Here is a 26,406-nt window from a genome sequence, read left to right on the forward strand (position 1 = left end):
GTAAAACCTTGTTAACACTCTAGAGGCCAAATTTTATTTTCCGATATTCATGATGAACTTGCTCAGTTATTGGTCCTAATGATATCTTGATGAGGTAAAAATGGTAACCTTTGCTTAAAAATCATGGCTTCCAATGGGGCGGGCGGGAAAAGTTTTACTTATATGGCTTTATATGGCTATAGTAAATCTGTTTACACTCTACAGGCCACATTTATTGTCCGATCTTCATGAAACTTGGTAAGAAGCTTCATCCCCATGTATCTTGGACGAGTTCGAAAATGATGCCGGTTGGTTGAAAAACATGGCCGCCAGAGGGCTGGGCATTTTTCCTAAATGGCTATAGTAAAACCTTGTTAACACACTAGAAGCCACATTTATTTTCTAGGGATGGCAAACTTAAGCAAATCCGTAACCGGTTAAACCTGTTTCGATATTCGAGCGGTTAACCGTTTAACCGATTGTCGTATTGACACATAAATGAAAAACAAAAACTTCCGAAAAACCTATACGTTTATAAACAATTACATGTATAGGCAAATATACTCTGTCTTGTTGATTGTCTTGTAACCTCATTACTGAAACCATGTTATCAATTAAATACTGTTTCTTTACAAATTGTGTTGGTCCTTTAAATTGGGAATATACATTTGGAATCCAATACTTAGTCATTTCTGAAAGTCATTTCCGACATTGTTTACATGCTGTTGGTGAACTGTGATGTGTCTCTGTTGTAATATTACTTCATGGCATTTACACATAATTATTGATCTACACCTGACAATGAAAGCTAGTGCAGAATTTGAATTATGTTGTGTTTTATTTACACTCATTATCCTTTAAGAATTACGTGCATTAACAGTTTGCTGATTAATAACAATTGTCAATTAGCGTAAATATATTTTGCAATGGGCATTGTGGTTTCCTAACCACTGTTGTTAAGGTCTGTTTATACTCAATGTCTTTATTAGGGTGTTTATGTTTGCAATAGTTGTTAAAACAACAGTGATCGGGTGTAATCACAGTTGTCAAGCTTTATTGATTTTATCAGCAATGGTAGTCAAACACAATGACACAATAAAACCTGTTCATTAATCCGCGCACCCCAATAATTTACAACTCTAATCGCTTTTGATCCGCATGGGGCATCACGGGGTGGTAATTGCAGATGATTTGCAATCAGACAAGCGGATTAGCGAATACAGTGAAATGAAGTAAAACAAAACTAACGATTTGAGCATTTATTGCATTCAACCAAAAATTGTGTTTTTGAAGAGTAACCGAATATCACTATGTGTAACCGGGTAACCTCCTGACGAAACGGATAACCGGTTAACCGAATAACCGTTGTCATCCCTATTATTTTCCGATCTTCATGAAACTTGGTCAGAAGATTTGTCCCAATCATATCTTGGATGAGTTAGAAAATGGTAACCTTTCCTTGAAAACCATGGGAGCCAAGGGGTGTGGCATTTTTCCTTATATGGCTATAGTTAAATCTTGTTAACACTCTAGAGGCCACATTTATTGTCCAATCTTCATGACCACTTGGTCAGAAGATTCATCGCAATATTATCTTGGACGATGTTAAAAAATGATGCCCTTTAGTTTAAAACCATGGCCGCCAGGGCGGCGGGGCATTTTTCCTTATATGGATTTAGTAAAACCTTGTTAACACTCTAGAAGGCCACATTTATTTTACGATCTTCATGAAACTTGGTCAGAAGAATTGTCCCAATGATATCTTGGATGAGTTCGAAAATGGTTTTGATTTCTTTAAAACATATGGCCACCAGGGGGGGCGGGGCATTTTTCGTTATATGGCTATATATGGCTTTGTTAAAACTTTGTTTACACTCTAGAGGGCCACATATATTGTCCATTCTTCATGAAATATGGTCAGAAAATTTGTCGTATTGATATCTTTCATGAGTTCGAAAATGGTTATGTTTGCTTGAAAGACATGGGTGCCAAGGGCGGGGCGTTTTTTCCTTATATGGCTATATGGCTATTATAGTAAAATCTTGTAAGCACTCTAGAGACCACATTTATCGTCCTATCTTCATGCAACTCGGTCAGAAGATTCATCACAATAATATCTTAGACGAGTTCAAAAATGATGCCGGTTGGTTTGAAAAAACATGGCCCTCCACGGGGGCGAGGAATTTTACCTTTAGTTATATGGCTATAGTAAAACCATGTTAACACTCTAGAGGTCACATTTATTTTCCGATCATCATGAAAGTTGGTCAAAACATTTGTCCCAATGATATCTTGGATTTGTTCGAAAACGGTTTTGGTTTCTTTAAAATCATGGGCACCAGGGGCGGGGCATTTTTCCTTATATAGCTATTTATGGCTATAGTAAACATTGTTAACACTCTAGAGGCCACTTTTATTGTCCAATCTTCATGAAACTTGGTCAGAAGATTTGTCCAAATAATATCTTGTTATCCCAGGTGAGCGACTTTGGGCCTTTGAGGCCCTCTTGTTTAACATTCATGAAATGTTATTGTGCATGCACACCCGAACAGTTCCTCCTATGCAAGTATATTATGTCAATAGTCCCTTTCTTGTGTAAGAAAACACGATCTAATTAACGTTTAAAATTGCATTTTCATAGATGTTTTATATATCTTTGTTACCAGTACGTTTACACTTTTATTTTAAATCCGAGTTATATAATTTCTCGACCAAGAACTATTTTTCATTTGACAGTTGCTTAATTCTGATCATTGCTTTGTGATTTTAAAACTGAGTGATTTGCCTTATGTTATATATATCTTACACGTGTTCTGTTATTTTAAGGTACTTCATTGATTCCTAACCAGTATTGATGTGTGTTTGGTGTAAATATTGATTGACATTCATCAGTCACTGTCACCGAAACTGTCAGTTTCGGAAAACATTTGTCTTTACAAGCAATTTGCATACCAGTACACATTTTTATAGAATTTTCAATATAAACTTTTTTAAATTGTGTTATACTGTGTGAGAGTGTTGTGATTTGTTATAATTCAGTTTTAATTGTTCAGAGTTGTGTTGTTTATTTTCATTTTTTAGTTGCAATTTACCAATTATTATTACGTCGAATAAGTTTAGTCGGTGACTTAACGTTTTGGCCCTATGAATCCCAGTCTGGCCCTGCAAGTTAATTTAAGTCCACAGGTCTGGTTTTTATGTGGATTTAACATACTTTTGAAAATATCTGTTTCAGGGAGGTTTTGTGCTGTTGTTTTTTCCTTTATAGGTAGCTTGCAGACTTGCGTGTACAGTTAAAATCAGCAAAAGTAATTGGCACAAATCAACAAATAGAATCTTCTTTCTTGCAATTATCAAATTTCTTTTTGTAATTTATGAATGATCATTGTGTAGTTTACATATACTTTATAACTATTACGCATTCTAATCTTCAAATACGTGTTTTCGGCTTTAACATCTGGTACAGACAAACATGTACATAAGCCTATCAGAAAGGAAGAATATTCAAGCGCACTTTCTTCTCAGCTCTTGTTAAAATGATAGCGAATGCGTATTGTTAAATATTTAAATGCCACAGTAACGTATTTATCATGCGCCATCATGCTTTGTATTTCACTAAAAAAGCTCTCTGAGCACATATTATTGTTACAATTACTAATTGTTAAATTGATACAATCTTTTGTATTGAAAAAACGTTTTATATTATTGTTGTCGATTTTGCAAACTTAAAGTGATTTATGTGACTAAGTATTCTATAAATCCCACCTAAGCAAAATGTGCTCATAGTGAGCATTTTGATGGCCGTTTGTCCCTCGTCAATATTTGACTTGTGAATACTCTAAAGATCACATTTATTTACCTATCTTCCTGAAACTTGATCAGAGCATTTATCTCAATGTCATCTTGGCCAATTTAAAAACTGGATCATATGGTTTAAAAAAAAAAGGTTATTAGGTCAAATAAAGGAAAGAAGCTTGATAACGCTCTAGATGTCACATTCTATTTCCAATCTTCATGGAACTTGGTCAACACAATTCTTTCAATGATATTTTGACCGTGTTTTACAACTGGGTTACGTATGGTAAAAAAAGGCATCTAGTTCAAATTAAAGTCAAATATTGTGAACACTTTAAAGGAAATGTGTATTTCCCAATCTTCATGAACCTTGGTGTCCAAATTATATTGTTGCTGAGTTCGAAACTTGGTCACGATAGGTAAAAAACTAAGTTATCATGTCAATAAAAGACGACATTTTGTGAAAACTATAGAGGCCACATTTGTTGCCCAAACTAAATTAAACTTAGCCGAAACATTTCTTTTAATGAAATCTCTACCGAGTTAAAAACTCCAGTATGTTGGTTTAAAATTGTCGCTTTATTAAAATAAAGAAAGAGCTTTAGATCTTTCTAGGGGCCACATTTATTGCACTATCGACATGAAACTTCGTCAGATCATTTGTCTTTGTGATTTCAATGCTGAGATCGAAACTGGATCACGGGATGTCAAGGTCTATTATGAATCCTTGTGAACATTTCCTGGCCATATATTTTTGTACACGTTTGTTTTATATTCCAGTTTTGTATTAGCTCTCCTGAGCAAAATGTGATCATGGTGAGCTTTTTTAATCACCTTTTGTCCGTCGTGCGGTGTTAACATTTGCATTGTGAACACACTAGAGGCCACATTTCCTTTCCGATCTTCATGAAACTTGGTCAGAAGATTTGTCCCAATTATATAAAGTGGACGAGTTCGAAGATTCCGGTTGGTTGAAAAGCATGGCCGCCAGGGGGAGGGGCATTTTTCCTGATATTGCTTTAGTAAAACCTTGTTAACACTCTGGACGCCACATGTATTGTCCAATCTTCATAAAACTTGGTCAGAAAATGTGTCCTAAAAATATCTTGGATGAGTTCGAAATTGGTTCCGGTTTGTTAAAAAACATGGCCGCCAGGGGGCGGGGCATTTTTCCTAATATGGCTGTAGTAAAACCTTGTTAACACTCTAGAGGCTGCATTTATCGTCCGATCTTCCTGACACTTTGTCAGAAAATTTGTCCAATTATATCTTAGATTAGTTCACAAATTATCTTTTGTATAATCTTGTAAACACTAAAGAGGCCACATTTATTATCCGATCTTCATGACACTTGGTCAGAATATCTCAATTTGTCTCAATGATATCTTGGATGAGACATAACATGGTTCCGGTTGGTTGAAAAATATCCGCCAGGGGGCGGGGCATTTGAGCTTATATGGATATAGTAAAATCTTGTAAACACTCTAGATAGTTCATTTATTGTTTAATCGTCATGAAACTTGGTCAGAACATTTGTTCTTATGATATATGGGATGATTTCGAAAATGTTTCCGGTTTGTTGAAAAACATGGACGCTTGGCTCTGGGGCATTTTTCCTTAAATGGCAATAGCAAAACCTTGTGAACACTCTAAAAAAAGTTACATATAAAGTCCCGTCTTAAATTAACTTCGTCAGAACATTTTTGTAATGATATCTTGGATAAGTTCAAAAATTGGTCCGGTCTGTTGAAAAGCAAGGCCACCAGCGGACAGGGGATTTTCCTTATATGGCTACAGTAAAACATTTTTAACACTCTAAACAGTCACATTTAAAGTTCAATCTTCATGAAACTTGGTCAGAACATTTGTTCAAATGATTTTTTTTAATATAAAGCTTAACAGAACAGGTCAGTTCCTTTGTATCTTAGGCGAGCGACTTTGGTCCTTTCAGACCCTCTGAGACGCGAGATATGTCAGTTGTCGTTATGCACATTTGTCATCGCACAATACGTGTACATTTTATGTAATATTACGTATATAGAAATTCTTTACAATAAAAAATACTTGTGTTAATTGGCATGCGTTATGTTCGTTTCGGTGTAATATAATATCATGCCCTTTGTTTGCCAAGTTTACCATGCAAATTATTGATTTGCATAATTGTTGTGCTGAAAGTAGTTAAGTATTGATATGATTATTTAACAGTTTTAAGTCAACTGTAATCATAAATAATGGCCATTAATCTTGCTTTTTTCTAAATCTATTCAATATTGCAAATAATGTATTGATTATGTCATACGATTTTTGATAAGACAGCTCCTGGGTAAACGTTTTACAAAATGTTTTAAATGTACACTATTGACTATAATATGTTACATGTTTAGATAGACATGACACCGCAACCATATTATAATCGTCTATGGCGGTTGATCACTTTACTAAAAACAACTTATACATACAATGCAATAAATTGTTGTATTTGTGGAATGTATACGTGTGTAATACACTATTTCGTATTTAAGGTCGTGTTCGTTTTCCTGGCAAAACAAAGGCGATCTTATAACAATATGTGAATGACCTCATTAAAACTGCGTTTCGATTCATTAAATCGATTTCCAATATGATATTGGTACTCACATTGTTTTCTGTTAATTGAAATAATTTATAACGCCCAAATATAATATTATGTTTGTTTTCGCTTTCTGACCTGTGCACAATATTCTGAGTAGGTAGTGGGATATATTTCCATTTACATTGTTGACTTGAGAATGCAACTTCCAGATCGAACAACAATGGCAGAATAAATTATTCAATGCTTTAACAGTATAAACATAAACTAATAATTAGATTCAATACTATGTTCATATTTAAGTATTTAATGAGGTCACTCAGGTGTGATCGACCTAAGTAGAAGGAATATTTTTCGTTAACTATGTTACGGTTTCATCAAGTTATTCATGTTTAATAATTACTCGCATGCTGTTGAAAGGAATAAATGTGTATATTGGCTTTGAAATTCATTAACCAAACCGAGTATGGAACTTGGTCAGATTATTTAGTATAATAATTTATATGCAGGGTTCGAATCTGGGTAATGTGCGTCTAACACTAGATCACTAGGCCAAATCTTACATAAACCGATGATCACTTTAAAGGACACATTTACGGGACAATCTTGATGAAACGTGATTAGAATGTTTATCTTGACACTATGTAGTTTGAATCTGGGTCTTGGGCGCCCCAAAACTCGGTAATAAGGTACAGTTTAGCAAAACTGTTTGATCACTGCAGATCCCACATGTATGACTCCATCGTGATAATACGATGTCAGAATGTTTATCTTGATAATATCGCTTGGTCGCTTGCCTCTAAAAAGTAGGTCACGATGTTAAATCTGAAAAAAATCATGTTATCCGTGAAGAAAGCAAATGATAATTCATTAATAAATCTTGATGAAAGTTGGTCAGAATGTCTATCGTGACAATATCTAGGCCGAGTTTGATAAATGGTCTTATGTGTCCAAACACAAGTTAATCACTCTAGAAACCACATTAATGAATCAATCTTGATGAAACTTGATCATTATGTTTATCTCGGAAATATCATGGCGAAATTTGAATCTGTATCTCTTGCATCTCCATGTCATATAGTAGAAAGAAAAACTGTTATTTCTGTAGAGAACTCATGTACGACTCAATCTTGATAAAACTTTCTAAGAATGTTTACCTTGACAATATGTCGGCCAAGTTTAGACCCGGGTAACTTGCATCCATATCTCATAAGATTAATATTCACCAAACTAGAAGGTAGGTTTATGACTCAATCCTGATGAAGATATGTTAGAATGTAAATCTTTACCATATCTAGGTTGAGTTCTAATCTGGATCATGTTCGTTTGAAAACTAGGTATCCAGGTCAAATCTAATGAAAACTTGTTCACCTCTATTAATGATTTTCGTTATTTAATATATGTATGAAAAATAATTGAATGTGTGATTGTGCACATGGTTTATCTCAATATATAAGACATATTATAACATGACGACTTCCATGATTTTGCCCCACCTTTTTAAAATATGTGCCCCAACACAATCTACTTCCAGTTGTATGCCCTACATTTTAAAAGGTGTCCTACAATGTTTTTTCCTTACTTAAATGAATGTTTCCTTTTTATTGAGCTTGGGCATTCTTGGCATTTAATACGGGATCACACATATAATCATTATGTTTTCACATCGATTATCGGTTGCAAAGAAAATTGTCCAGTGCAAATTGAAAGAGCACGATATCTTTCTAGACCGTACTGGTCATTATACTGTAAAGTTTATTACCATACTTATGAGAAAAAAAAAATCTTTCTTACTCACTTGATCACAATTATTATTAAATAATATTAAAACAAACATCTACAATTCAATAATCCGGAAGGGTTTATTCTAAATAACATGTACATACTGTAAAATGTAACACACAATTCTATAAATGTTTGAATGCATCCAAATCATGACAAAACATAAATGCGACTTACTTTATGCTTTGTATTCAACTGACCAATACACAAAAATGAAACGTCGACAACGGTGTGTACCGATATATAGCTGGAAAACAAACGTAGGTAGTCATGTCACTCGCATGTCGACCGCTGTAATTGAATAGTGTTATGTCGATGGCTCGTTTAGTTAACATGTTAATATGGTCTGTTAACAGGCTCATTTAGAATGGGCTACCCCAAAAATTGCGTTTTTTCTGGACGCTTTCTTTACATTAAATCGTTTTTACATGCGCTTTCGCGCAAACGAAATTACGTACGGGATTCGGAGTTGACTATAGCTTTACATTTAATGTTTTGTTGTGTTGTATGTCCCGTGTTTTAAAGGCAATGTGTTACTTTCCTTTAATTAAATTCTAGCGACTATATTTTTTTCTGGCGTTTCTTCATTCATATACATCAGAATAACATAACTAAATTTAATCAAGTACCAATGTGGATTAAGCATATGTATAAAACAACGTACATCGTCATGCGAAAATAGGTCTTATGCCATATGTGGCCATCAGTTGTGCAGTCTTGTCACGAGCAACGCTGTCCTGTCCGCTCTTATGTCACGCAAGGTTTCGTGGTCTCATAAGCTGCCAATGTAGTTTCTGACCAGACTGTGCGAATGAGAAAGCCGGTCTGGAACTTCACCGTTACAACAACTAGTACTACCACCACTACTGCTGCTGCTGCTGCTTCTGCTGCTGTAAGAGATTCGTCGGGATGGCGAGTTGTGTTTACTTGTTTGTTCCGTGCAGGGATAATTAAATAATAAAATCTTGTTTTCAACGGTAATGGAACGCTTTTATATTTCCGTCTTCAAAATTTAAAGCAATCACCTGGCAAAACAACTTTAACATACACAGATAAATATATATTAGGTTCAGCCTTTCTTTAAGTTGTGTTATGGTTACTATTTGGTTCTTATGTTAAGCTTGAGTTGACTATTGTATCTTATTTTATTAGAGGATCTTATTTGTATTAGATGTTGTCGATTCAGAGTTGGACATTTGAATGCCCCCGCCTTGTGACGCTCGCCTTTTTATAGAGAGTATCAGCCAATCGGATCGCACGTTATAAAATACTGACCAATGAAAACAATGGTTACAAAAATGACATTGACGTTCTAAAATGAATATTTCAGCAAAAAGTTAGGTTTTTATGCAAAAATACAATACCTTTCAATTTATAATGTGGCGTTAAAAAAACAGTGTTTCATGAATAAAATGACACCACATATGGTTTTCTCAGAAAAACATACGGTATTAAACGCCGGTTTTGAAAATAGACACTGTCAGCTTCCAGACAAGATGGCGGATAGGACGTTTGACAAGTTACATGTAGTAACATGAGAAAACTGCTAAAAAATTGCTTTACATACATTCCATTAACGATCTCATTTAGCCTTTGGGCTATAAGAAAAACTTATTAAATATATATATATAAAGGGTGGCCTTTTTTAGAATCATGCTTATCTAAAGCATAACAAAAACTGCAAAATAACAACACATCAATAAATAATTAAATACAGTTTCAACAGCTTTGGTAAAGTACTGGAGAATAAAATCACATTTTAACTATTATATTGCATAGGCTATTTTAAGCCTAACATAGATACTTGAGCAATGGCCAAGTAAACATACAATAAAGTATTTGTGTCATAATAATATTGTATTTGCAATATAAACATAACCTATAATAACTCATTTAACAACTACTAAGTAAAAATACAATATGAGAAATATATTAGAAATAATTAGACGTTTACAGTTATGGTTAGAGTTCTGGAACAACTAACTACTACTACTACTACTACTACTACTACTACTACTACTACGACTACGACGACGACGACGACGACGACTACGACGACTACGACTACGACGACTACTACGACTACTACGAGGACTACGACGACGACGACCTACGACGACGACGACTACGACGACGACGGCGACGACGACGACAACGACTACGACGACGACGACTACGACGACGACTACGACGACGACGACTACGACTACGACGACGACGACGACGACGACCACGACGACAACAAGGGAAAGACTACGACGACTTCTTAGACTACGACTACGACGACGACAACGACGACTACGACTACTACGACGACTACGACGACGACTACTACTACTACTACGACGACTACTACGACTACGACTAGACTACTACTACAAGAACGACGACACTACGACCACCACGACGACTACTACTACTACAACTACTGCTACTACTACTATACTACTACTACTACTACTACTACTACTACTACTACTACTACTACTACGACTACTACTACTACTACTACTACTACGACCACTACTACAACAACTTAAATACTACTACTACTTCTTATACTACTACTACTACTACTACTAACTACTACTACTACTACTACTACTACTACTACTACTACTACTACTACTACTACTACTACTACTACTACTACAATAACTACAATAACTACTACCACCACTACTACTACTACTACTACAACTACTGCTACTACTACTACTACTACTACTACTACTACTACTACTACTACTACTACTACTACTACTACTACTACTACTACTACTACTACTACTACTACTACTACTACTACTACAACTACTACTACTACAACTGCTACTGCTACTACTACTTCTAACTATTACTACTACTACAACTACTATAACTACTACTTATACTACTACTACTACTACTACTACTACTTTTACTACTACTACTACTACTACTACTACTACAACAACTACTACTACTACTACTACTACTACTACTACTACTACTTCTACTACTACTGCTACTATTACTACTACTACTACTACTACTACTACTACTACTACTACTACTACTACTACTACTACTACTACTACTACTACTACTTCTACTACTACTACAACTACTACTACTTCTACTACTACTTCTACTACTACTACTACTACTACTACTACTACTACTTCTACTACTGCTGCTGCTGCTGCTGCTGATGTTGCTGACATTTTTAATAACGTTCAAATATATTTATTAAAGCAGAAATAACAATATTGGCGTCCACTGAACCTGACTTTCGCCGCGACACTGCGCCAAATCACTGCATAAATATTAGTTTGTCCGTGCACAAAAGTTGAGATGTTTAAAACTGTCAGATAATGGACAAACAATCTAACTTGTGGATTTCTTGCCGATCGGTTAATTTCTTTTTGAAATTCTACAAAAGTTCGCTTTTTATTGCTTTATGAAGCATTGTAAACAAATACTGCCACAAAACCTTCCACAAATATTGGAACAATGCACTGAACCAATACGTTTAAAGGTTATGCTTACGATTTTGCCATTATATTATGAATAAATAAGAATTGCACCCGAGGGAACTTTGTCTGCAAAGAATGAATGCACTTAACACCTGTAAAAATGTGTTTTAAAATTAATTGTTAAATACGCGTTACAATTGTTGTATCTAATATTTGATGTTGATTTTCAAGAAAAAAACACCGACACACGTCTTCTGATGTTATACTTCTTCTGCACGTATACATTTTGTTTCAAGCGTCTGAATTGTAGTTGCGTCAAAAGATATAGCCTATATTTATTTTAAATTGCGTTTGACAGAGACGTCATTTCCCTTTTTTATTTTTTTATTTTAGAAATATGGCTGACAGAAAGTGAAATTCTCATCACCGAATAAATAAAACTGTTCTGGAGGAAATGCAAATAGGAGGTTCGTTTAAATGAGTTACTAAACCCGCTGTGATACTTAAGTGAACACAAGCGTAATTTTAGAACATTATAAGCGATAATTGCAAAAGAAGTGACGATATTTTTTTTGAAAGACATCGACATAACTTTATTTTAATGCTGAGGCAATTTCAATGGTGATGCAATGGCCGTGAATGCAAATGAGGCGATATTTTCCCGACAGTTCACAAACAATCGAAATTCAAAAAAATTAATGACATAGGTTGTAGTCGTAATGAATACAGTGGACATTGTACAGTTTTAAGTGTTAAGCGTTTTTGAAATTGGGGCTGTTGTGAGCGACCCGTATTGACATTAATCGTTATGTCTTCACGCTATAATGGCAAATGTTCACTCAAATAATGGAGACTGTGATTTCTGATTCTTACGATGTCGATAACCCAGGTGAATGTATATTCAATATGTTAGTTTAAGAAGCTTTAGGAATTTTATTCATTTACATACACTTATAACTTACAGAATAGATAATTATGCATGGCGGCGCACAATATGTCAAAGGGGTGGTTCAATGTTTCGTAGATTTGATGACCAGCAAATACCAAATGTGTAGAAAAAGGCGTTCGTAAATGTAATCATTTATTCATTCTATTTTAAGTTTGATGAATGCTTAACTAGTAACCAGTTATGCATACACATCGTAAGTTGTCTCAATGTTTACATTTTATTCAATATTGAATATTCTTATGTTGATATCTTTCCCACAAAGAACGAATTTGCGTTTTTTAACATACTCGCATTAACACATAATACTGAAATTTACATAAAATGAACCTACAGTTGCATCAGCAGGAGAGATCATCCTTATTATACCATGCTGTCATTTGTTTATGGCGAAATAATGTAACCTTCATAATAGTTCATTAACCTCAAAGCCGCTTTTACCTTTTGTTTCAAAAGGCCTGATTTGCTTCGGCATCAATTGTAATAGCTATCACAAGTTACTAATTGAAGAACAGAAATTAAGGATGAGGATTTGAAATTTCTACGGCATGTTACAGAACCTAAATATCCAAGAGAATGGTTGGGATTACCTCAGGATAATATAAAGACGCTTTTTAATGTAACCCTCATAATTGTATCAAGAATAAATAGGGCGCTATTTTCCCGATAGTTCAAACATCATTTAAATTCAGAAAAGTAATTTACATACTGTAGTCGTAATTAAATAAACTTGACCTTGTACACTTTAAAGCGTTAAGCGTTTGTTAAATGGGGGCTATTATAAGCTTTATTTTTTAAATAACTTTGTTCCGATGTGACTAAGCTGACATGTATTGACATAAATCGTATTAATGTATACACGCTATTATGGTCGCTGTTTACTCGAATAATGGACATTGTGATTTCTAATTAATTACCAACAAAACATATGTATTTATGCAGGGCAGCGCATAAGATGTGAGCACTCTTATTGGGGTACCATTTAAAACGCGGGAAGACATTTTTAAAACGCCATTCGTTAAATTGTGAAATAAAGTCATCAAAATATGTGTTACCGACGTATCAGTATGCTTGGAAAAAGTGCGTAGTTGTAGCTTTATTCTAGTTTTGTTGGCATTTTAAATGTACTTATGGTAAATACAATGTTTGTGAATATTCTATACGCACATGCATTTGCCAGAAAAATGAACTCACACTGATAGACAGACGCAGATCTAATTTGTGGAAAAATATTCAGATTTTCCTTATATTTTCACTTAGAAATAAAAATATGTTATTTTCCACAGAAGTCGAATTATCTTTCACCACTGAAATATATTCTACTTAAAAACATACCATAACACAGTCTGCATCAAACCTGCATCGTTTGTATACCTGTTAACAAATGGAAACGAAAACAACATTCATTCAAATAATTTTGACTTGTTTTAATCACGACGATGCACAAAAATAATAATAATTTATTTCCTGATTAAGTTCCTGGAGTTCATTGTTTGCTATATTATATCACCACTCATGAAATGAAAATAGGATCTGAAAATGACATCAACAAATATCCTCATTGTTATTCAAAAAGGTGTTGCCGTTAAAGTTTTTATTTTAATAAATAAATTGAATTTGAATAAGGAAAACATCGAATTAAACACGTCAGTGCAAATTTGATTGTCTTTATCACGGCGTTCAAAAAGCGTATTCATTTATTCCCTCACGCAGAGATGGCAGAGTATCAGTTTTCGGACCTCCGCAAGCAATCTTAGAAACATTAAGATTTTTAAGCGATCTTAAAGATCGTATGAACATGTTTACATCTGCCTATTATAGAAGATTGAGAAAAAGTAAGTAGAAAGTGCTTATCACGGTTCCCGATAAATGTTTTTTCGCCGCTCTAACAATCTAGAAAATAAACTTCTTGTGAACAAATGTGTTGTGTTTGTTGCGGACTGCACATGCTAATCTGTGACGGCACTTTACACACAAGCATTAAACCCCCTTTTCATAGAGCACGGCTCATTTATATAACAGTTATCAATTTGTCACGCGGAGATGAAGGTGACATGTATTGACATAAATTAAAATGTCTACAAGCAATAATTGTGGCTGTTTACTCGAATAATGGGTAATATGATTTCTGATTCTTTCTATGTTGATGAACCCGGTGAATAGAAATCTAATATGTTTGATCAGGAACCTATACAAACAATAGATATAGGTCCCTGGCTTTATAAAGAAGCTTTATAAATTCATTTCATTGAGATCAATCAATGACCAACGAAATATATTATTATGCAGGGCGGTGCATAGGCTGTCCACGGGGTGATTCAATTGTTGTTATATAACGACCAGCACTCCTGTAAGCGTGCCACATTGGTATATGTAGGCGTTCGTAAATTTTTAAGTTTTATACATTTTCTTTGAGGCTTAATGGATGCAGAACAATGGCAACTAATAACGAATAAATCGTTGTGAATTAGCTCCGCATTGATTAGAATGTTTTGATTTACTTTTTTCTTATTAGAGGTCAAGAGTAAGATGTTTGTATTCTTTTGCAGTTGTCTCATTACATAATATATGTTGACTTGCTTTGTTTTAAATCATTACCTTAAAGGTGACATAAACATTGATTTGAATGTTTTCTCAGGTACGCTACCATCGGGTGGGCATAATTTACGGAATTTTAATTTAAAACACGTGTGTTTCAACGCGTGTGAACATACTTATGTTTGAATATGCTTAAACGAAATACTACTGTAGCTATTTCAAGGTAACATCACGCCAGTTATAGACAAGACGGTAAGGTAAACGCAGCGTTACTTATTGTGTACCGCTCTAGAAAGGGAATTGCACATGAAAACCCATCCATCAAAGAAAATAAGATTACGTCTAAGTACCACGCCAGTTAAAAAAAAAACAATGCCATATACGTGCATTGAAAAGAGGGATGAAACAAAAGTAAAACCGTTTCGATAACATTACAAGGTTGATGAGAACAATTACTATCATTATTGCGATTTGGAAGACCTGAGGGGATCCGAAATACCTGACGCGAGCTTAAAGCATGCATATCACTGAAAAGTTTGTTAATTGCAAACTTAATTATTTACTTTGTATTAGGTATTTTTGACACAATGTATTTATATATTTAAAGCCACACACCTTGAAATTAACTACATGGCATAGTAAATTTAAGTATAAAAAATAAACATCTATTTATATATGCCAATTAGAATATATTTGGTGTTTACAGGGTAGAAATCCGTCTTATATGCGCTTTAAAACTTAAACATAATCGCGGCGTTTGTCGAAATGGACGTATACGTCTAGAAATCCTACTTTCGGTTTTAAAAGCGGTACCGTTTGAAAAATAATACATTACTTGCTAATTAGGCTATAGATTTTATTTTATCTATGCCAATTAGAATATATCTGGTGTTTCGAGGTATAAATTCGTCTATTTTGCGCTTTAAAACTTAAAACTAATCGCGTTTTTCGAAATATACGTTTGCGTAAAGAAATCCTACTTTCGGTTTTAAAATAAAACATAATAATGAATTACTTGCTAACTAGGCTAAAGATTTAATGACAATTGTGCAAACTTTTAAATTGCATCTATATGTACTGATAAACATGTATTTCATTTCAAGGTGTGTGGCTTTAAATTTCAATATGTGAATTTGTAATAGCCTTGTCTCCAATTCGACCATTTTAACATTAGAAAAGACAACATATTCAGTTAAAAAAGTATTAAAGACACATTACAACTCAAAATCAACGAAAATTTCGTACAAAATTTCGTAAAATAAAGCGTAACAATTAAAAATCATTGTTCCTTATGACAATTGCCGAAATTTCAACACCAGACGTGGTCTGGTAAAATATGTTTGTGTATTCAAGATGCTCGTTTTTATTATGGTTTTAACATAGTACCATTTTAGTGTTCGTGTGTCGTATGAATAGATATATTCGCATGAAATTAGCATGGAATTTATTGTGGTCACAAATAAATAAAAACGAGCATTTTGTATCTACAAAAATCTATGTAGAATCTAATCATACCACATCTAGCGTTGAAATTGTGGTTATTGCTATATAAGGAACACTGATTGTTTAGTCGTAAACTTTATTTTACGAAACACTTTACGAAATTTCCGTTGATTTTGAGCGTTATAGAGACTTAAATTGTTAAGCTACGACGATGAACAATACTTATTTTCCAACGGCAACAGTTTTGGGTATACACAATAATATGACGCTCAAGCACATTTCTAATGCGATGATAAACGTTTCAATCATATTAATATGTTTATAGATTCTAGATGGAGTTTGGTTATGAAAGCAGTGGAACAGAACTATAATTTCCTTCACGAAAGAGTTCCATTATATGTTATAGTATATCACCACTCGTGAAATGAAATTACGATTTTACACAGAAATACAAAAAGCGTCATTTAAGTTTCAATTTGTGGTTATTGAACAATTCGTGGTCAGGTACTTGCTTGTTGCTGCTGTTGTTTTTCATTCAACGCATTGAATTTTAAAATCGATAAAATTAGAATGATGCTATAAATATACATTACTCTCGAGGGCTTATAATTCTTGCAACTCACGCCAAGCATGCTATTTTGAATATGTTTTCCACAAAAAAACATTAACATTTTTTAGCATTTGCTACATACGGCAATACATGGGATTTTGCCAGCCTTAGAAACAAAATGGAAATAGATAATAATTTGCTAGCGATAACAAAATAATGCAAAACATTATAATTTGTGAACATTAGCATCAACAGCTATACCGGTACATGATACATTTCTAGCATTGGCAAAGGGCGGCAATACATGCTACTTTGCTAGCATTATCTACAAACGACAATGCATGCTCTTATGCGTGCAATTGTTGCATACTGCAAAACATGATAATTTGATAGCATTAAAAGCATGCAACAATTCATGATAATTTGTTAGTATTAACAAGATTGTTGTGTTGCCAAAGGTACCAAAGGCTAGCATGACAATATTATAGCATAAGCTACATACAACTTTACATGCTATTTTGCTATCTTTTAGAAACGTGGGAACACACGCCTGTTTGCTATTGTAAGGTAGGTGCGGCATTACGTATTCATTTGCTGTTATTATCAATAAACACCGATACATGTTGATTTGCTATAATTATCCACATAAGTCAATAAACGATAATGTTGTAGTATTATCAACATTTGGTAATACAAGCTTCTAGTTTACTAGCATACACAAATACAACAATACATGATAATTGTATAGCATTATAACATACAGCAATACATGCTAAGTTGCTAGTATAAGAAACGTTGTTGTGTTGCCGTATGAACATAATGTTAGCATGAAAATATGCTGGCAATAGCCACATACGGCAATACTTGCAGTATTGTACTTGCTGTTTTGAAACCTTATGCTTCATACAGCAACTCGGGCTACTTTGCAATTAGTGTCTATTTGCTAGCAGTCATTGCAATGTTTGCGGAAGGGATGTTGCAAGAGCCAAAAACAGCATTCTTTATATTTATACAGGTAAGGCTTTCATGATAACACACCACTGTAACACTATTGTAGCTACGCCACTCATGTTATACAACCATGATCACTGTCACTGAGTGTCAATATTTGCAAAACTAAAAGGTTTTGGCTGAGTACATATCATTATACAAATCACTGGTCATTTATCTGGGACATAGGTTTCATAACAAGATCATATTACATGATAGTATGGTTACATAAATCATTTCAAGGTCATTTTAAAATCAGGTGCTATTGTATTCTAATGTGGTTACATAAGTCACGTTAGCGGGTCAGTATAAAAAGGTTTGATCGACTCTCTTGGCATCCTAAAATTGGAAGTTTACTATAAAGGTGTTTAGTTTACTGGTATAAACAAAATTTGTTAAATATGTCTCTTTTCACAATTCCGACAGCATATTCGCTCGTTGTGTTTTTCATTTCGGCATTTGCAGGTACGCTTGCTTCTTACGTGAATAGAGAAACTATTTTAAAGAACAATAATTAACATTTGCATCACATATAAGCTGCGTTCATTATAAGCTTTTTACAAGTGAATTTTACTTATGAGAATCGTTAAATTCGTTCGTTTCATTATAATGAATACACATATGTGTTAACAATATAAGTAATTAGTATATATTGAAGGAATAAATGTGGTTAGATAGGTATCGATTGGGTTAAGTATTGGTGTATACGATTTTGGACTTGTTCTTCCACTTGAATTATGTTTTGCAATAAAAACCGCGTATTTGAGTTTTACGGTGACACATCGGAACATGGGACATACTTTATTCAACTGAATATATAGCATGCGGAAGTGTGCATGCGTGAGTGCATTCTAGCGTGTATGCATGGGTGTGTGTGTTCGTGCGTACGTATGTGTAAACACTATTAAGTAGCGGGAAAGTCGATGCATGGAAATGCTTTCGTGTTGTTTTTTTCTTGGAGTTTTTTTTCAAATTATAGTTGACATTTTATATTTGATTATTACAGTCGCCAATTCATACACGGTTGAAAACGAAACGGCCTTGCTCAGCCAAGTTCTAACTGACTACGCGATAGGAATACGGCCATCGAATCAGGTCAACGTCACTTGCGGGCTGAGACTCAACAACATCCTCAAACTGGTATACTCGAGAAGGCTTAAGCCCATTTTGTTAAAAATTACACCATCTTTTCTACTATAAATTATTCCGCCTCCTGAAGTTTTGTATAGAGTTTTTATTAAAGAGTTCGTTGTTTTTTTTTAAATGAGCTGTTAATTTGCTTTAGAGAGTATCTTCTCTCAAATATCTAAAGGCATCGTCCGGTATGTTTTTAACTTTTTATTAAGACGTAGATTATTTTTTTTTATTAATATATATATTTATGGTTTGGCCATCGCACCTGAACTTACCATAACTTGTAAAAAATAAGAAGAAATTTAAAGCACAGAACCAATATGATAAATTGCATTTTTAAGTATGTGTCGATTCATTTTATGTTTTGTCATAAATACAATACTATTACTACTACTAATACTAGTACTACTACTACTACTACTACTACTACTACTACTACTACTACTACTACTACTACTACTACTACTACTACTACTACTACTACTACTACTAATACTTCTACTACTACTACTACTACTACTACTACTATTACTTCTTCTACTACTTCTACTACTACTACTACTACTACTACTACTACTACTACTACTACTACTACTACTACTACTAATACTAATACTACTAATACTTCTACTACTACTACTACTACTACTACTACTACTACTACTACTACTACTACTACTACTACTACTACTAGTAATAATAATAATAATAATAATAATAATAATAATAATAATAATAATAATAATAATAATAATAATAATAATAATATTAATAATATTATTATTATTATTAATAATAATAATATTAATAATAATAATATTAATAATAATAATAAAGGTAGCAACTTTTCCAATTTTGAACGATTTCCTTTTGCAGGACATCGTTGAACAAACACTCTCTGTGATGGCCTCACTGACTGTGGTAAGTTAAAATTTTAGTGATGCGTTAAGATTAGTTGTAATCCAGATCACTGCATCTTTCCAATCCGTAAGTACAAACAACGCTGACCCATTTTTGCACCAATGATGGTTTTCATAAAAATGTTTTAGTTCATATGGTATGTTATTTTGAAAGAATTGTATCATCGATCTATTTAATTTTTACGCCAACATTTTGTTCATTTCCGCGGAAATACTCGACACATGTGATATCAAACGGACTCATCCCCTGATGATCTTCGTGTTAGTTCATTGTTAAAAAATGTGAAATATTTTGGTATGTCTGTAACTGAGTCGATGATCCATAGCCGTTACACAATTTTATTAATCCTATATTTGGAAATATTGCCGTATTTCTATAACTGTGTCGATGACCAATTGCCGTTTATATTTTATTTTATTAGTCCTATATTTAGAAATAGTTCAGTATTTACATAACTGAGTTTATAGCGATTTAAATGGCGAGGAAAAATCTAATGATTGCTTTCATTAGAAAAAAGTCCAACCTTATTATAGCCGGAAAGATAGCAGACTGGCTTGACACGGTTCCAATATTCCTATATTAGATATGTCCCCTTGAATCGTTTTTTTTATTCCGTCATTTAAAAATATAATGTACTTTTGATCCGATTTCATTATTCCTGTATTTTTTCATTTTTTCGCCTTTGAATCGGTTTCATTTTCATAGATTGATACATATTTTCGCCTTGAATCGGTTTCAGTAGTCATACAAGATAAGTATTGATGCAAAGCATCAAAGCGCGTCGGGAATTTCAGTGTAAAAGGCACTCAATGAAGTTACATGGAGCGATTTTTTTCTACTGTAGATATTAATATATTGGCCGATTATTTTAAACAAATAGAAAAAGATACTGGTTTAACAATTATCTATAATTTTGTGTTATAACCCCAAAATAACCATTATTTATGATGTTGTGTTAAAACCCCCAAATAACCATTATCTATGATTTTGTGTTGTAACTCCCAAATATTTCACAGCTCATTTTATTCACATTGGTTTCCCTTTTTTTTACTGGCATCCGTGTGCAGTTTTCATTAATGGAACAGAACTGTGTAGGTTTAAAAAAATCTGCTTCATCTTGTAAGCGTAATTTCATATTTTTCTCAACTTCAAGGGGAGATGATTCTGAACTTATTCTTACTTTTCTTATTTACGATAGGGGATGAGTACTCATTGATATGAAAACATTGTAAAAGTTTGAAAAAATAAATTGAATGAAAACTGTAAATTGCATAAAGAAGCTGCATTTCACAATACTTTGAAATTCAGTAAAAGATCATAATATATTTATTGCTCCGATATTCATCATTTTCAATAGGGTTCGAGTAATACTGATATAAAAACACTTAACAAGTTTGGAAAGATTCAGACGAAAGTTGTGAAATCTTTTAAACAAGTAGAAATTGTTTATATTGTCAAATTTAATAGAAAAAATTCTGGACTTACTATCCCGATGTTTCTCATTTTAAATGAGGTAAAAATGCTCATTGGTATGAAGACACTGTAAGTTTGGAAAGAATCTGATGAAAAATGTTGACATAATCACCTAACCTAACAGTTTTTCACTTTTATTTTTAAATTCAAAGAGACATAATTCTGGACTTATGGTCCGATATTGCTCATATAGAGTTTGGGTTGGGTCCTCATTGATAAAAAAACCTGTGCAAGTTTGGGAACAATCGGATGAAAATTTTAGACTTCGAACAACGATTTCAAAATTTCTCAACTTCTAAGGAAGATGACTATGGACGTAATGGTCGGATAATGCTAAAGGGCCCATACCACCTGGATAGTAATACGTGTCGCGCTTCGCGCTCTATATGAGGTTCTTAAAAAAAACTCAACTCATTGTTACAATCAATAATACGTGTCGCGCTTCGCGCTCTATATGTGGTAGGGACAGAACTTAGGGCCTATGATAGACAACCATGAAAATACATGGATAATAGATGTGTTTATTTGCATTTATTTGTTAAAATAAAAACACGTGTATTTTTTTTATAAGATATTTAAGTGATGTTAGAAATTTTCATTAAAGTTGTCACCACGCGGCATCCATTAATTAAAAAAAAATGTCCAATTGTAGTAAAATGGATTTTAAAATGTCTACATAAAATAAAGCTTTATAATATTTATTAACATGACTGAAAAAAATTGTCAGCCGCCGAACTGTTCCGTTCGTGCCGAAACCCGGGATTGAACCGGGGGCCTTTAGATGATTGTTGCGTAAACAACTTCAGTCTAACGCTCTTCCAACGGAGCTATTCCTGCTGACATCATTTATGTACTGCTTTTTGGTGAAGTTGTGTATAGCGATCGTTATTATATGTCTATTAATAAACTTATACATTGTACGTTTTCGTACTACTACGCCTTCCAATAAACTTGCTTGCGCGATAGGTCGTCAAATATCGTACTATATCGATTCTCCACTAAATAAGCAAGAAAAACCACAAAATAAGGATATTTTGATTATGTTTTGTTTTTATACAAAACCAGAAAGTTTCGCGTATTTGTCCAGTCCCTGTGATCTTTCCCCTGTGATCAGTTGTGGATCAGTTATTAATTAAAACAATTAGCTTTGCATTATTGGCAATGAATGTTGTAATAAATGTAAGAGGCACAAATGCAGTACTTATTTACACTAATATAAACCAAATATCACCACTATGCAAGATATTCTTAAAACAAAAATATATACATTGATCCATAAAATAACTTCTCCCATAAGCAAAAAAAAATGCATTACATACTAGTCGCCGCTCTCCAGAGCGACGCCAAAAATAGAAATATTTCCTCCTTTCTAGATCTGGAAAGATGGCAGACTGTCGTGGAACCCTGGCGAATGGATGGGGCTTTATGTCCTATACCCTCGGAATATTGACGTTTGGAAACCAGTCATTGTCCATGCAAACTCGTGAGATATTTTCTTTATTTTATTTCATGTTTCTATTAATTTATTCATTTGCTAATATATGTATATTTCAATTAACAAAGATAATACATGCATATCCATATGTTAATATATGTACTGTGTTTAACTGTGTAATAACTATCAATATACGAACTAAATTACTATACACTTACTTCTACATGTTTACTCGTGAGATATTAAACTTAGTCAACGCGAATAACAATAAATTAAGTGTTCTGTAACCGCACCAATTGTTGTAAACTTTATTTTATTTTCATATTTGTACATAATAATAAGCTTTTCTTTTACGGGTAGAAAACTGTTTGGTCTCGAAAAACGTAAACTGTAATTTCTAGAGGTAGTTGTTCACAATAACGAATGCTATAACGTTTTCATGTACATTTCTGATATATGTAGATCTATATAGAGAATAACAGGTTGCTGTCTGATCTTTTTGTAATATATCAGGCAACGCTTAGAATAATATAACGGCGAGGCTTGTCGAGTCTGATTTATTACAAAAAGATTAGACAGTAACCTGTTGTTTTTTGTATATCATACCTTTACGTCCCCACTTTTTAAGCAATAATGAAAAAAAAATCGCTAAAAAGCTACAGTTTTAGCGGGAAAGAATATGACTTTTGTCGATTTACGTGTTAATAATGACGTCATGAGCACGCGGGCTTAATATTTGTAAAACATCTTTTTCCTGTTTGTGTTGCATTTTGTGTTTAAAATATATTACATCTTGGTATCAAATTGTTTGTTTTGTTGAATCTGATTCGATTTTACTAAACATTATTACTTAATAGTTGATTCCGAGTTATATGACCATCCTTCACACATGACTGATATAAGAATTTCCTGTTGACCATGATATAAAAAATATATCAGGCAACGTTATCTCAGGCAGATAGCAATGCGGTGGTGTGATAAATAATCATTTGTGTACATTCATCGATATTAGCCGTCTAACTGTACCATCCCCAGAGAAGAGAGCAAACAAAAATGCATATTTAAAGAACGCATGGTACACGTTGACTTACGCCCTTTTATATCCCTGGTTCATCAATACACACACGTTAACGATATAATCCATAAATAAACCCACTGGCATTGTTTTGTTAATATTAACACGTGAAAGAGTTTTATTGTTATAAAATTATATTTTCCAGAGCTGTGGGAATTTCAGTATTGGGTGATGACAGTAACAAGAACAGCATCCCCGTGGCTCTGGCAGCAACCGGTGATTTGTATTGGATGGCCCCATTGTATTTAGTCTCGTTTTGTCAAATTGATGTTTCGAAGTTTCCTTTCGATACACAAACGTGCGATATCGAGGTATGTCGTTCATTTTTGTAGTTTGTCTTACAATATAAACGTTTTAATGTTTTGTGCATATGCACTTTTCCGTATATGAAAAAATGAATTACACATTAAATTGACAGTTATTGTTATTAAAAAAAAACTTCACAAACGAGCAATGTTTATAGAATTTAATACTGATGGATCTTTAAGTGTTTTCTTATCAAAATGAGGACTTAACGGTTCTATTGGAAACAAATGAAAACACCAGGGTTGATAGGGTTCCTTTCTAGAATTTGCCTGTACATAATTTTAGGTTGCATTGATGGCATGGATACGGTGTCCGTCTAGCGAGGACGGTCACTAGTACGATCCCCGCTGTGGGAGCATTATTTAAATACCCACATAATCTCCAAGTACTGGTTGAACCTTAAAAAAGAACCCTAGAGATTTTCAGCTTAACCCATTAATGCCTGGTGGACTCTACCAACCTTTTAAATTGGATCAATTTGTTTCCAAAATTAGGGATGTCTAGTATATATATTTCTATATTTAGAATATTTCTTACAGAAATTCCTTGAAGCAAACAGCGCAGACCCTGATGAGACGCCGCATCATGCGGCGTCTCATCTGGGTCTACGCTGTTTGCCAATGCCTTTTTTTCTAGACGCTAGGCATAAATGGGTTAAATAAAGATTGAATAATAAATTGGTTTAAACTATCAAAATGATTACTGAACAGATTGTTCGGAAACATATGAACACGTCGGGGTTGCTAGGGTTCTTTCCTAACATTTAAAAAACTTTGTTTTTCCAGATTTCCACGTGGCTGCTGGTAAATAAAATGGCATATATTGTTTTCCAGTTCTCCACGTGGATTCTTTTTGATAATTATCTGCACTCTGTGTACAATTTTGTTCATGTGGATGCTTGTTAATAATGTTGCGTACTTCTTTCCCAGTTCTCCACATGGATGCTGGACGAGGCCGTGTTGTCTCTCCGGCACTCGAGCGAGGACATCGTCCTTGAAGAATACACGGAGAATGGCGAGTTTGTCATCGAGAGCACGACCACACTTAAAAAGGACAAGATTCAACTGCAGTACGTAAACATCAAGGCACTCGTGTACCGTCTGGTCCTCCGTCGCAGGAGCACGTACTACATCGTTAATCTGGTACTTCCCGTCATGCTCCTTCAGGTGAGCGGTATAACATAATGTGGTAATTACCGCCGCAAAAAAATCTGCCCATTAAATTTACGACCTCTTACAAGATTCAAAGTTTGAAGCCTTTATTTTGAACCCTAAGGTACTGTTTATCAGCAAACAACATATAACCCGCGAGTTACATATGGTTGCATATGGCCATTTTCACTTTGTTTCAGAGAGGGAAAGGGTTGAGCATACTATAACGTTAATTAATATCACTGTGTAAAATATGCTGTTATATTTGATAAGTAAACAGTCAACAAACCATATGTAAGCATGTGTACGAGGTTAATTGAACCGTCACGTGGCAGCTATTAAAGCGAGAGGATTATACAAACAATTAAAAAACCTTGTTTAAACCATCAAACATAAATATGTAAGGGTACCATGCATGGAAAGTTAGTAATTACGTTCATATAACAGTTAGACAACAACTTGAAAATCTATTAATTATCGAGAGTAATGCTGTTTTTCATTCTGCATCATTATGTATAAACATCACAAGTTTAATTATCGTTTATCATTCCTTTGATCCAATACAGGTTTTAGGAGTACTAGTGTTCAAGATTCCGGCTAGTAGCGGAGAGAAGCTGTCCTTTTCTCTGACCATGCTGCTGTCGCTGACCGTTCTGATGACCATGGTCAGTGCGATGATACCTACAACGTCTCTGCAGGTCTCCGTTTTCTGTAAGTAAAGACGTTCAAATATTCATAATTTAGCTAAATAATTAAATTGTTGAATAACAAATAAATAGAATGTTTATTGCATATACATCATTTCTAGTTAAACAGACCTATTTAGGTTTCAATCTTTAGCGGTAGGCTCAAACCATACAC

At 33.9% G+C, this 26,406-nt stretch overlaps 2 protein-coding genes across 5 annotated transcripts in view; both read left to right on the forward strand.

Annotated features, from left to right (window-relative positions):
- Positions 1 to 6,783, forward strand: part of LOC127841074 (uncharacterized) — a 237,330-nt gene extending 230,547 nt beyond the window's left edge. For 3 of the 4 annotated variants that reach the window (XM_052369617.1, XM_052369619.1, XM_052369618.1), the window contains exon 8: positions 3,166 to 6,783. The gene's annotated coding sequence lies outside the window, so the exon portion shown is untranslated. The remainder of the gene's footprint in view (positions 1 to 3,165) is intronic. The other variant, XM_052369621.1, reaches the window with a different exon arrangement.
- Positions 1 to 26,406, forward strand: part of LOC127840401 (acetylcholine receptor subunit alpha-like) — a 46,720-nt gene that overhangs the window by 18,676 nt on the left and 1,638 nt on the right. The window contains exons 3-8 of the mRNA XM_052368814.1: positions 19,057 to 19,190; positions 20,061 to 20,105; positions 22,952 to 23,061; positions 24,234 to 24,399; positions 25,324 to 25,560; positions 26,112 to 26,256. Coding sequence (XP_052224774.1) covers positions 19,057 to 19,190; positions 20,061 to 20,105; positions 22,952 to 23,061; positions 24,234 to 24,399; positions 25,324 to 25,560; positions 26,112 to 26,256 — 837 coding nt within the window. The remainder of the gene's footprint in view (positions 1 to 19,056; positions 19,191 to 20,060; positions 20,106 to 22,951; positions 23,062 to 24,233; positions 24,400 to 25,323; positions 25,561 to 26,111; positions 26,257 to 26,406) is intronic.

Source organism: Dreissena polymorpha, chromosome 8 (assembly GCF_020536995.1).
Source record: "Dreissena polymorpha isolate Duluth1 chromosome 8, UMN_Dpol_1.0, whole genome shotgun sequence".
Taxonomy (NCBI): domain Eukaryota; kingdom Metazoa; phylum Mollusca; class Bivalvia; order Myida; family Dreissenidae; genus Dreissena; species Dreissena polymorpha.